The 13049-nt window shown below is 37.5% G+C and overlaps 1 protein-coding gene across 5 annotated transcripts in view; it reads left to right on the forward strand.

Annotated features, from left to right (window-relative positions):
* PTPRK (protein tyrosine phosphatase receptor type K) overlaps positions 1 to 13049 on the forward strand; it is a 565097-nt gene that overhangs the window by 337856 nt on the left and 214192 nt on the right. For all 5 annotated transcript variants that reach the window (XM_036871298.1, XM_036871300.1, XM_036871296.1 and 2 more), the window contains exon 7: positions 11055 to 11348. In XM_036871298.1, the coding sequence (XP_036727193.1) occupies positions 11055 to 11348 (294 nt within the window). The remainder of the gene's footprint in view (positions 1 to 11054; positions 11349 to 13049) is intronic.

Genomic DNA, 13049 nt, shown 5'->3' on the forward strand with positions numbered 1-13049 from the left:
TAACATCAGCAAAGTTCATCTTGTATTTTGGGGATTGCATGCTTCAGTTGTTACCTACTGTACATTTGGGATTTATTCACACCACACCTCTGGGTCTGATAGTGTATTAAGTTATGAAGAATATTAATATTGCTGCTGAACAATTACTTGTTCATTCGCTAACTGATTAAAATTCATGCATAATTTATTGAAATGAATAGAGATTTTATAAATAAGCCTCCTTGTTCTCAAGGGCCTAAATACAAAATGCATATGCTAATATGAGGCTACTTTTTACCTCCACCATAAAAATTTAATATGTATTAGTATATTAGTCTCATTAATGCTAGGTTTCACTTATAATCATGCTGTTAGTCAATGTATATGTTTTTAAGCCTCTCTGAACTTTGCCACAGTTCCAAATCTGAGCTACTGCTTTGATTACTGGACTGCTCCTTTTGTTGGCTTGACCATAGTAAGTGAGATGTAAAACTGATCAGAGTGAATTGTTGCCCTTCTTTGGGCCAAGAACCTGATTACATCAAACTCAGTTCTTCATGTACACAAAACACTAGTGTTGAATATTAATTTTCCATTTTAAAATTTATATGCTCTCTGGCAGAAACAAAACAAAGCAAAATAGCATCAAATATAGGGCTTGTTGACATATTTAGAAATGCAAAGTCTTTTAAAATTCTTAAAATTATGCCTAGTTTACCAATGAGGAAATTGTAATGCTAAGAAGTTAAATAACAAATTCAAGTTTACTCAGCTATTAGTGTATGCATTTTTTGAAACTAGATCTCTTGATTTTAAATTTCATTTTCTTTTACATGTCATTTCTTTAAAGATAGAAATGATAGAAGAAATGTTATGCTTTACTTTTTCACTTGTTTCTAATAATATGTTTTGCTGTAGCTTTCCCCCTCCTCTCATTTCCATCTTCTGCTCTCCTCTTTTGTTTTCTCCTTATTTTCCATGACAGTGATGTGCAGGGTTTTGATGGGTGAGATTTAACATTCAATATACACTTATTAGGTCAGGTTTCACAATACCCATAAATTTATAGATTAATAACCAAGGCTTGTTATTTATAATTCATTTGACAAATTGTTATGTCATGTTAAATATCAGACCTCTTCAGGTTATTGTTCAGCTGTAATTTGAGTGAGGCATTGCTGCTCTGGGTTAGAACCCCAGTAAGCTGTGAATTTAGCATCATTTCCTACTTAGATTAGTCAGTATATGAGCCATCTGGAATGAAAACAAACATTGCACATATGAGGCAGCTCAGTTTATTCGCAAAATACAGACTGCTTCTTAAAATATGTGCAACATTTAGATAGTCTGGGAAGATATTTGCATTTTTTCTGTTACATTCATTTCTCTATTCAGTTTCATTTTAGTTTAAGGTTTAGAAAGTATATCAGTGTTCTGTTTGTCTACCAAAACTTTTGTGAGCTTGAAATACAGTTGTTAGACTAGTTGGTAAAACTTCATGATATGAATTGTCTAGCTTTATCTTTCTTTAGCTGATAAATGAAAATTCTAAACTATTTTGGTATTATTTAAACATTTTCTTCTGTAACTTCTCAGATGAAGTCAGTTGTGAAATTGGAAATAATTCACCCTCTGCCCAATTTTGACTATATATTGTTGAAACAATTTTCAAACCATAAGGAAGAGGTTTTGTACTTAAAGTTTATAAATCAGGTGTTAAGAACTACTTTTCCATAGAAATAGAATTAATTCTAAATGTAAACAGTTTAAATAGCATGTGAATTATCTTTTTTAATCTTAGCTTTATTTTCGCTTATTTTTTTTTTCCCTTTGGCTATGCTATGCAGCATGTGGGATCTTAATTCCCAGACCAGGGATTGAACCCGTGCCCCCTGCAGTGGAAGCACGGAGACGTAACCACTGGACCACCAGGGAAGTCCTGCTTTATTTCCACTTTAAACAGGGGCAATAGTGAAGCACAAGTTCATATAATTTTATTGATAACTGGTTTGAAAGCTGTTGTCATAATGAGCCATGATTTTTGATGGGAGTAACTTTATATTCTTCAAGTGATTATGGAGAGAAAAAAATTAGTATTACTCACTGATACCTCTCACCCCACCATATATTATTCTTTATCTCAGTATCTGTTTTCTACATAACTCTCAATTGAAAATAATGAATCTGTTGATTTATTGTTATTATGTCTCCCTTGCCATACTATATGAATAACCAATGTGTGGAATAGCTTAGCAATTAGTAGCTACTCAGTAAATATTTGTCATATGAATTTTGGAGGAAACTTCTTGAAAATTACTTTAACCTGTGTAGAGATTTAGGCCAGCTGTCTTATTCCTTATGTTAAGGATGTTTGTAACGCAGGGGTTCATACGGTGGAAACTATACTTTGGAGTTTAAAAGCAAATCCTGGGCTACAGCTGGAAACCTGTAGCAGAAGGTAGAACCTGTCTATGAGTTTTTGGCACTGTCGTATTCTAAACATTCATTGCCATTAAGATAGAAAATCCAGTTTAAAAAATATTGGCTGTTTTTTCTTAGCTTCTGTCTATCTGCATCTTCTCCAATCCACCCCTACCTGCGATGGAGGGGAGGACGCTGAGAGAAGCATTGTGTGGTTGCATTTAATAGTTTTTTTGGTTTTTTTTTTTACCAGTGATCTTGAGCATCCTTTCATATTTTTATTGGCCATTTGGTACCCTCTTCTCTGAAGTGTCAAACTCTTGCTCATTTTTCTTTTTTTCAGATTTCACTTTTTTATTTTTTTTTATACTTTTTTTTAACATCTTTATTGGAGTGTAATTGCTTTACAATGGTGTGTTAGTTTCTGCTTTATAATAAAGTGAATCAGTTATACATATACATATATCCCCATATCTCTTCCCTCTTGCACCTCCCTCCCTCCCACCCTCTCTATCCCACCCCTCTAGGTGGTCACAAAGCACCGAGCTAATCTCCCTGTGCTATGCGGCTGCTTCCCACTAGCTATCTATTTTACATTTGGTAGTGTATATATGTCCATGCCACTCTCTCACTTTGTCCCAACTTACCCTTCCCCTCCCTGTATCCTCAAGTCCATTCTTTAGTAGGTCTGCGTCTTTATTCCCGTCTTGCCCCTAGGTTCTTCATGACCTTTTTTTTTTTTTTTTTTTTTTTTTTTAGATTCCATATATATGTGTTAGCATAAGGTATTATTTTTTTTCTCTTTCTGACTTACTTCACTCTGTATGACAGGCTCTAGGTCCATCCACCTCACTACAAATAACTCAATTTTGTTTCTTTTTATGGCTGAGTAATATTCCATTGTATATATGTGCCACATCTTCTTTATCCATTCATCTGTTGATGGACACTTAGGTTGCTTCCATGTCCTGCCTATTGTAAATAGAGCTGCAGTGAACATTGTGGTACATGACTCTTTTTGAATTACGGTTTTCTCAGGGTATATGCCCAGTAGTGAGATTGCAGGGTCGTATGGTAGTTCTATTTTTAGTTTTTGAAGGAACCTCCATACTGTTCTCCATAGTGGCTGTATCAATTTACATTCCCACTAACAGTGCAAGAGGGTCCCCTTTTCTTCACACCCTCTCCAGCATTTATTGTTTGTAGGTTTTTTGATGATGGCCATTCTGACTGGTGTGAGATGATATCTCATGGTAGCTTTGATTTGCATTTCTCTAATGATTAATGATGTTGAGCATTCTTTCATGTGTTTGTTGGTAATCTATATATCTTCTGTGGAGAAATGTCTATTTAGGTCTTCTGACCATTTTTGGATTGGGTTATTTGTTTTTTTGATATTAGGCTGCATGAGCTGCTTGTAGATTTTGGAGATTAATCCTTTGTCAGTTGCTTCATTTGCAAATATTTTCTCCCATTCTGAGGGTTGTCTTTTGGTCTTGTTTATGGTTTCCTGTGCTGTGCAAAAGCTTTTAAGTTTCATTAGGTCCCATTTGTTTATTTTTGTTTTTATTTCCATTTCTCTAGGAGATGGGTCAAAAAGGATCTGTGATTTATATCATAGAGTGTTCTGCCTGTTTTCCTCTAAGAGTTTCATAGTGTCTGGCCTTACATTTAGGTCTTTAATCCATTTTGAGTTTATTTTTGTGTATGGTGTTAGGGAGTGTTCTAATTTCATTCTTTTACATGTAGCTGTCCAGTTTTCCCAGCACTACTTATTGACGAGGCTGTCTTTTCTCCACTGTATATGCTTGCCTCCTTTATCAAAGATAAGGTGACCATATGTGCGTGGGTTTATCTTTGGCCTTTCTGTCCTGTTCCATTGATCTATATTTCTGTTTTTGTGCTAGTAACATACTGTCTTGATGACTGTAGCTTTGTAGTATAATCTGAAGTCCGGGAGCCTGATTCCTCCAGCTCCGTTTTTGTTTCTCAAGATCGCTTTGGCTGTTCGGGGTCTTTTGTGTTTCCATACAAATTGTGAAATTTTTTGTTCTAGGTCTGTGAAAAATGCCAGTGGTAGTTTGCTAGGGATTGCATTGAATCTGTAGATGGCTTTGGGTAGTATAGTCATTTTCACAATGTTGATTCTTCCAATCCAAGAACATGGTATATCTCTCCATCTATTTGTATCATCTTTGATTTCTTTCATCAGTGTCCTATAATTTTCTGCATACAGGTCTTTTGTCTCCTTAGGTAGGTTTATTCCTAGATATTTTATTCTTTTTGTTGCAATGGTAAATGGGAGTGTTTTCTTAATTTCACTTTCAGATTTTTCATCATTAATGTATAGGAATGCAAGAGATTTCTGTGCATTAATTTTGTATCCTGCTACTTTACCAAATTCATTGATTAGCTCTAGTAGTTTTCTGGTAGCATCTTCAGGATTCTCTATGTATAGTATCATGTCATCTGCAAACAGTGACAGCTTTACTTCTTCTTTTCCGATTTGGATTCCTTTTATTTCTTTTTCTCTTCTGATTGCTGTGGTTAAAACTTCCAAAACTATGTTGAATAATAGTGGTGAAAGTGGGCAACCTTGTCTTGTTCCTGATCCTACTGGAAATGGTTTCAGTTTTTCACCATTGAGGACAATGTTAGCTGTGCGTTTCTCATCTATGGCCTTTATTATGTTGAGGTAAGTTTCCTCTGTGCCTACTTTCTGGAGGGTTTTTATCATAAATGGGTGTTGAAGTTTGTCGAAAGCTTTCTCTGCATCTATTGAGATGATCATATGGTTTTTATCCTTCAGTTTGTTAATGTGGTGTATCACATTGATTGATTTGTGTATATTGAAGACTCCTTGCATTTCTGGGATAAACCCCACTTGATCATGGTGTATGATCCTTTTCATGTGCTGTTGGCTTCTGTTTGCTAGTATTTTGTTGAGGATTTTTGCATCTATGTTCATCAGTGATATTGGCCTGTAGTTTTCTTTCTTTGTGACATCTTTGTCTGGTTTTGGTATCAGGGTGATGGTGGCCTCGTAGAATGAGGTTGGGAGTGTTCCTCCCTCTGCTATATTTTGGAAGAGTTTGAGGAGGATAGGTGTTAGCTCTTCTCTAAATGTTTGATAGAATTCACCTGTGAAGCCATCTGGTCCTGGGGTGTTGTTTGTTGGAAGATTTTTCATCACAGTTTCAATTTCATTACTTGTGCTTTGTCTGTTCATATTTTCTATTTCTTCCTGGTTCAGTCTCGGAAGGTTGTGCTTTCCTGAGAATTTGTCCAATTCTTCCAGGTTGTCCATTTTATTGGCATATAGTTGCTTGTAGTAATCTCTCATGATCCTTTGTATTTCTGCAGTGTCAGTTGTTACTTCTCCTTTTTCATTTCTAATTCTATTGACTTGAGTCTTCTCCCTTTTTTTCTTGATGAGTCTGGCTAGTGGTTTATCAATTTTGTTTATCTTCTCAAATAACCAGCTCTTAGTTTTATTGATCTTTGCTATTGTTTCCTTCATTTCTTTTTCATTTATTTCTGATCTGATCTTTATGATTTCTTTCCTTCTGCTAACTTTGGGGTTTTTTGTTCTTCTTTCCCTTACTGCTTTAGGTGTAAGGTTAGGTTGTTTATTTGTGATGTTTCTTATTTCTTAAGGTAGGATTGTATTGCTATAAACTTCCCTCTTAGAACTGCTTTTGCTGTGTCCCATAGCTTTTGGGTCGTCTTGTTTTCATTGTCATTTGTTTCTAGGTATTTTTTGATTTCCTCTTTGATTTCTTCAGTGATCTCTTGGTTATTAAGTAGTGTACTGTTTAGCCTCCACGTGTATGTATTTTTTACAGATTTTTTCCTGTAATTGATATCTAGTCTCATAGCATTGTGGTTGGAAAAGAAACTTGATACGACTTCAATTTTCTTAAATTTACCAAGGCTTGATTTGTGACCCAAGATATGATCTATCCTGGAGAATGTTCCATGAGCACTTGAGAAGAAAGTGTATTCTGTTGTTTTTGGATGGAATGTCCCATAAATATCAATTAAGTCCATCTTGTTTAATGTATCATTTAAAGCTTGTGTTTCCTTATTTATTTTCATTTTGGGTGATTTGTCCACTGGTGAAAGTGGGGTGTTAAAGTCCCCTACTATGATTGTATTACTGTCGATTTCCCCTTTTATGGCTATTAGCATTTGCCTTATGTACTGAGGTAGCTCCTATGTTGGGTGCATAAATATTTACAATTGTTATATCTTGCTCTTGGATTGATCCCTTGATCATTAGGTACTGTCCTTCTTTGTCTCTTGTAATAGTCTTTGTTTTAAAGTCTATTTTGTCTGATATGAGAATTGCTACTCCAGCTCTCTTTTGATTTCCATTTGCATGGAATATCTTTTTCCATCCCCTCACTTTCAGTCTGTATGTGTCCCTAGATCTGAAGTGGGTCTCTTGTAGATAGCATATATATGGGTCTTGTTTTTGTATCCATTCAGCCAGTCTGTGTCTTTTGGTTGGAGCATTTAATCCATTTACATTTAAGGTAATTATCAATATGTATGTTTCTATTACCATTTTCTTAATTGTTTTGGGTTTGTTATTGTAGGTCTTTTCCTTCTCTTGTTTTACCTGCCTAGAGAAGTTCCTTTAGCATTTGTTGTAAAGCTGGTTTGGTGGTGCTGAACTCTCTTAGTTTTTGCTTGTCTGTAATGGTTTTAATTTCTCCGTCAAATCTGAATGATATCCTTGCTGGGTAGAGTAATCTTGGTTGTAGGTTTTTCCCTTTCATCACTTTAAATATGTCCTGCCACTCCCTTCTGGCTTGCAGAGTTTCTGCTGAAAGATCAGCTGTTAACCTTGTGGGGATTCCCTTTTATGCTATTTGTTGCTTTTCCCTTGCTGCTTTTAATATTTGTTCTTTGTATTTAATTTTTGATAGTTTGATTACTATGTGTCTTGTTGTGTTTCTCCTTGGATTTATCCTGTATGGGACTCTCTGAACTTCCTAGAGTTGATTGACTATTTGCTTTCCCATATTGGGGAAGTTTTCAACTATAATCTCTTCAAATATTTTCTCAGTCCCTTTCTTATTCTTTTCTTCTTCTGGGACCCCTATAATTCGAATGTTGGTGGGTTTAATGTTGTCCCAGAGGGCTCTGAGACTGTCCTCAATTCTTTCCATTCTTTTTTCTCTATTCTGCTCTGCAGTACTTATTTCCACTATTTTACCTTCCAGGTCACTTATCAGTTCTTCTGCCTCAGTTATTCTGCTATTGATCCCTTCTAGAGAATTTTTAATTTTATTTATTGTGTTGGTCATCACTGTTTGTTTGCTCTTTAGTTCTTCTAGGTCCTTGTTAAACGTTTCTTGTATTTTCTCTATTCTATTTCCAAGATCTTGGATCATCTTTACTACCATTATTCTGAATTCTTTTTCGGAATAGGTAGACTTTTTCAGAATAGGTAGACTGCCTATTTCCTCTTCATTTGTTTGGTCTGGTGGGTTTTTACCCTGGTCCTTCATCTGCTGTGTGATTCTCTGTCTTCTCATTTTGCTTAACTTACTATGTTTGGGGTCTCCTTATTGCAGGCTGCAGGTTCATAGTTCCCATTGTTTTTGGTATCTGTCCCCAGTGGCTAAGGTTGGTTCAGTGGATTGTGTAGGCTTCCTGGTGGAGGGGACTAGTGCCTGTTCTGGTGGATGAGGCTGGATCTTGTGTTTCTGATGGCCAGGTCCACGCCTGGTGGTGTGTTTTGGTGTGACTGTGGCCTTATTATGATTTTAGGCCGCCTCTCTGCTAATGGGTGGTGTTGTTTTCCTGTCTTGCTAGTTGTTTGGCATAGTGTGTCCAGCAGTGTGGCTTGCTGGTCGTTGAGTGGAGCTGGGTCTTGGCATTGAGACGGAGATCTCTGGGAGATTTTCACTGTTTGATATTACGTGGACCTGGGAGGTCTCTTTTGGACCAATGTCCTGAACTTGATTCTCCCACCTCAGAGGCAGAGCCCTGATGCCTGGCTGGAGCACCAAGAGCTTGTCATCCACCTGGCTCAGAAAAAAAGTGAGAAAAGAAAGAAAGAAAGAAGATAGAATAAAATAAAATAAAATAAAGTTATTAAAATAAAAAGTAGGTATTAAAAAAAATTGTTTTAAGTAATAAAAAAAAAAAGAAAAAGAAAGAAGAGAGCAAGAAACAAAAAACAAATCCACCACTGATAACTGGCACTAAGAACAATACTAAAAGAAACCCCAAAAAACAAAAACGGACAGACAGAACCCTAGAACAAATGGTAAAAGCAAAGCTATACAAACAGAATCACTCACAGAAGCATACACATGTACACTCACAAAAAGAGAAAAAGGGAAAAATATATATATATTGTTGCTCCCAAAGTCCACCTCAATTTGGGATGATTCGTTGTCTGTTCAGGTATTCCACAGATGCAGGGTACATAAGTTGATTGTGGAGATTTAATCCACTGCTCCTGAGGCTGCTGGGAGAAATTTCCCTTTCTCCTCTTTGTTCGCACAGCTCCAGGGGTTCAGCTTTTGATTTGGACCCGCCTCTGCGTGTAGGTCGCCTGAGGGCATCTGTTCTTCCCTCAGACAGGACGGGGTTAAAGGAGCAGCTGATTCGGGGGCTCTGGCTCACTCAGGCCGGGGGTTGGGGGGAGGGAGGGGTACGGAGGCGGGGCGAGCCTGCGCGTGCAGCAGAGGCCGGCGTGACATTGCAGCAGCCTGAGGCATGCTGTGTGTTCTCCAAGGTAAGTTGTCCCTGGATCACGGGACCCTGGCAGTGGCGGGCTGCACAGGCTCCTCGGAGGGGCGGTGTGGATAGTGACTTGTGCTTGCACACAGGCTTCTTGGTGTCAGCAGCAGCAGCCTTAGCGTCTCATGCCCGTCTCTGGGGTCCGCGCTGATAGCCACGGCTCGTGCCCGTCTCTGGAGCTCCTTTAAGCGGCGCTCTGTATCCCCTCTCCTCACGCACCACGAAACAAAGAGGCAAGAAAATGTCTTGCCTTTTCTGCAGCTCCAAACTTTTTCCCGGACTCCTTCCCGGCTAGCTGTGGCGCACTAGCCCCCTTCCGGCTGTGTTCACACAGCCAACCCCAGTCCTTCCCTGGGATCCAACCTCCGAAGCCCGAGCCTCAGCTCCCAGCCCCCGCCCGCCCTGGCGGGCGAGCAGACAAGCCTCTCGGGCTGGTGAGTGCTGCTCGGCACTGCTCCTCTTCGCGGGAATCTCTCCGCTTTGCCCTCCGCACCCCTGTTGCTGCGCTCTCCTCCGTGGCTCCGAAGCTTCCCCCCTCTGCCACCGGCAGTCTCTGCCCGCGAAGGGGCTTCCTTGTGTGTGGAGACGTTTCCTCCTTCACAGCTCCCTCCCACTGGCGCAGGTCCCGTCCCTATTCTTTTGTCTCTGTTTCTTTTTTTCTTTTGCCCTACCCAGGTACGTGGGGAGTTTCTTGCCTTTTGGGAGGTCTGAGGTCTTCTGCCAGCGTTCAGTATGTGTTCTGTAGGAGTTGTTCCACATGTAGATGTATTTCTGATGTATTTGTGGGGAGGAAGGTGATCTCCGCGTCTTACTCTTCTGCCATCTTGAAGCTCCTCCCATTTAATAGTATTTCTTCATATAATTTGCTTTAACTCTTTTTTAAAATACCTTTAAAAGAATTTAGGGGCAGTTATCACTTTTTATAGATTAACACTTTCCTTTAAAGTCTTTTGGCCTCACCAATAAGTGTTCTTCCAGAGATTCAAAGAAGATCCCACCTGATAGCAATGTACTAATTAGAGGCCATATGCACAGAGCTAGAGCTATGGGGTCCATAAAATTCAGTATCAAATTTTACCTCATTGTTGTTAAGGGAAAAAATGCTCTAATTCATTATTTCCATAAGTTCAAACATTGGTATAATGTTTCCCAAAGTTTCTTTCAAGCAAAATATCTAAGCTATTTAAAATTAAATTACAGTGTACCTTTGACATTTGAGTTTAATACTTGATGCATTGCCTTATCACATGCTACTCCCAAAGGCCAGTGATACAGAGTGATTTGTGATTTTCCTCCATGTAAATTTCAGTTTCCTACACTGAGAGGTGGATGTATGGAAACAAGTCAGCACCGGGCATCAGCCCCTGAGTTCAGCTTTGCTTTGCCTTCTTTTCATTTCATCTGCAGGAAGTCTGCCGAAGTAAAAAGAAAAAAAAAAAAAAACCAGCAAAAACAAAAACAATACTTGGGCATATTTCATGAACGAAATGAGTTATAGCAGTATTCATTAATTTGGAGATTTGTAAATGTCTTAGTACGCCAAGAATGTCAAAGATCAACTGTACTGTGTTTAGTAGCTAATCAGAGCTATCCATCTCTAAATATTTTCTCTTTATTTCCCTTGGTTACTGTGTCTTTACAAATTTGTCTCCTGGAGAGGTATGTTTTTAATAAAAGAAAACTTGTGGTAAAAGGGTCATATTCCATCTGTGAAAGTATTTGCTCTTTAAAAGTACAGTTTCCAGACCACTCATTCCCAATTTTAAGTATTTATTATAAACTCCTAAATAAATTATTCCTTAAGCCTTTAGACTTAAAGAGATATTACTATATCTATGTACTATAGTCTTTTGGATTTTTAACTAATGAAATTGCACATTTGTCTCTCCTAGAACCACCAAGACCCATTGCTCCTCCCCAGCTGCTTGGCGTTGGGCCTACATATTTGCTGATTCAGCTAAATGCCAACTCCATCATTGGTGATGGTCCCATCATTCTGAAAGAAGTGGAGTACAGAATGACATCAGGATCGTGGACAGAAACCCATGCAGTCAATGCTCCAACTTATAAATTATGGCATTTGGATCCAGATACTGAATATGAGATCCGTGTTCTACTTACAAGACCTGGTGAAGGCGGGACGGGGCTTCCAGGACCTCCACTAATCACCAGAACCAAATGTGCAGGTAAGACTGAAGAGCTGGCCACTCTGCCAGTGAAGGAATCTAGCATAAGACATATAATATTCATACAATATTAAAAGTACTAATTATTTGGTACATGATTAGTCACACTATTCTAAGACTTCCAGTTGTAACCTTAAGTATGTCATAAATTTGACTGATTTAAGGGCAGTGTGAGTGTTTCTCTTTTATTTTTCAGTAGTATTATGAATCCATAGTCTTTTCTTTCATGGTAATTTTGCTCGGCTTGCTTGTATTTAGTCCAAAATCTCTGATTGATGCAGGTGAATGTATTATATAGAGAGAAAACCTTTGCAGTTCAAGCAAATGTTGAATACCTTTCTACTATGTGGAAATTGTCTTCCTCGATAATTTTGTTATGGTCAGTGCAGAGGCCATATCTGATAATACACATAAGAAAAGTTACTCTGAGCCAATCCTCAGTAAGATAACCCTTCAATTCAGAAAATCCTGTTGTTGAGGATTAATGCAGCAGCTTGGCACCCAGCTGTAAAATACAGAGGCTTTCCTTATGTTTAAGCCTTGTATTGCCCTCCTAATGCCTGAAACAGAGTGGTGAAAATAATAGCACATGGAGAAAACACAAAGAAAGAATAAAAAGTGAAATAAAAAGTAATATAAAAGCATACATCCTAGTTCCTTGTTGTACGATTGTTATAATGAGAGAAAATGTTAGCTATTTATTAGAAGCCCCTGAAAAGTTGGTCTAAGTTATTAGAGTATACTTTTAGTGCACTGTTTATTTTATTATTGAAAATAGTTTAATTTTTTAGTTCAGTGAAAGAGACATTTTTTATCCATCAAGCATTATGTTGAAACACCTGCAAAGTTAGTACCTGGGTCTATGCGTCTTGAACATTTATAGATTTAGGTTCTGAATATTGAAAACTAAGACCATGAGGATCTATGAAAATGTAAATGCCTGTAAAATGTCTTTTATTTCTTTAACATCTGTTTAGCAGTTACAGTATTCTGAGGCTACCCACAAAGAGTACTGATCTAAGATCAAAGCAAAATCCATGCAATTACCTAATGTACTGTCATCCGTAAATATTTTTTATTCTGGCTCAAGTTTATATGTTAATATTTATATATTAATTGTGAATATTAATATATTTCATATATTAATATTGAAAAATGCTCACCAATAGGAAGCTTAACTGCTCTATCATTAGTCTCAGATGTAGACAATAGAGAGTCTAGTAATTTGCTGATTGGTGTCATACATTTATCCTGTGGTTGAAAAATAGCTTAACCTCAAAAACACTGGGTAAGTCTCCATGGCTCAGCCTAAATCACACAATTTGCTTTTCAAATTTGTTGTACAGCTAAGTCTTTTCATTCTAGATAATGTGACAAATTATTCTTATTGTAGTAGATGAACTTCCTGAGGGGAAAAACAATTTAACTCTACAACCTCAACTAGTCAGAGAAATAATTTAAAAAGGAGACAATATGGAAACTGAGAAGTAGCTCACTCTTCCAAATTTAATATCCAATGCTAACATAAAAAGATGAATAATGATGTCCATTTTACTGAAGATATTGCCTACACATATTTTCTGATAAAATTACCTTTTTCTGCCTACATTTAATCCTTATAAGGTATATACAAATTAAAATAATAAGTGTTAATTTACTATTCCAGAGATCTTCCTTGTGACTTTTTGTGCCCTAACTTCT

Source organism: Balaenoptera musculus, chromosome 12 (assembly GCF_009873245.2).
Source record: "Balaenoptera musculus isolate JJ_BM4_2016_0621 chromosome 12, mBalMus1.pri.v3, whole genome shotgun sequence".
NCBI lineage: Eukaryota > Metazoa > Chordata > Mammalia > Artiodactyla > Balaenopteridae > Balaenoptera > Balaenoptera musculus.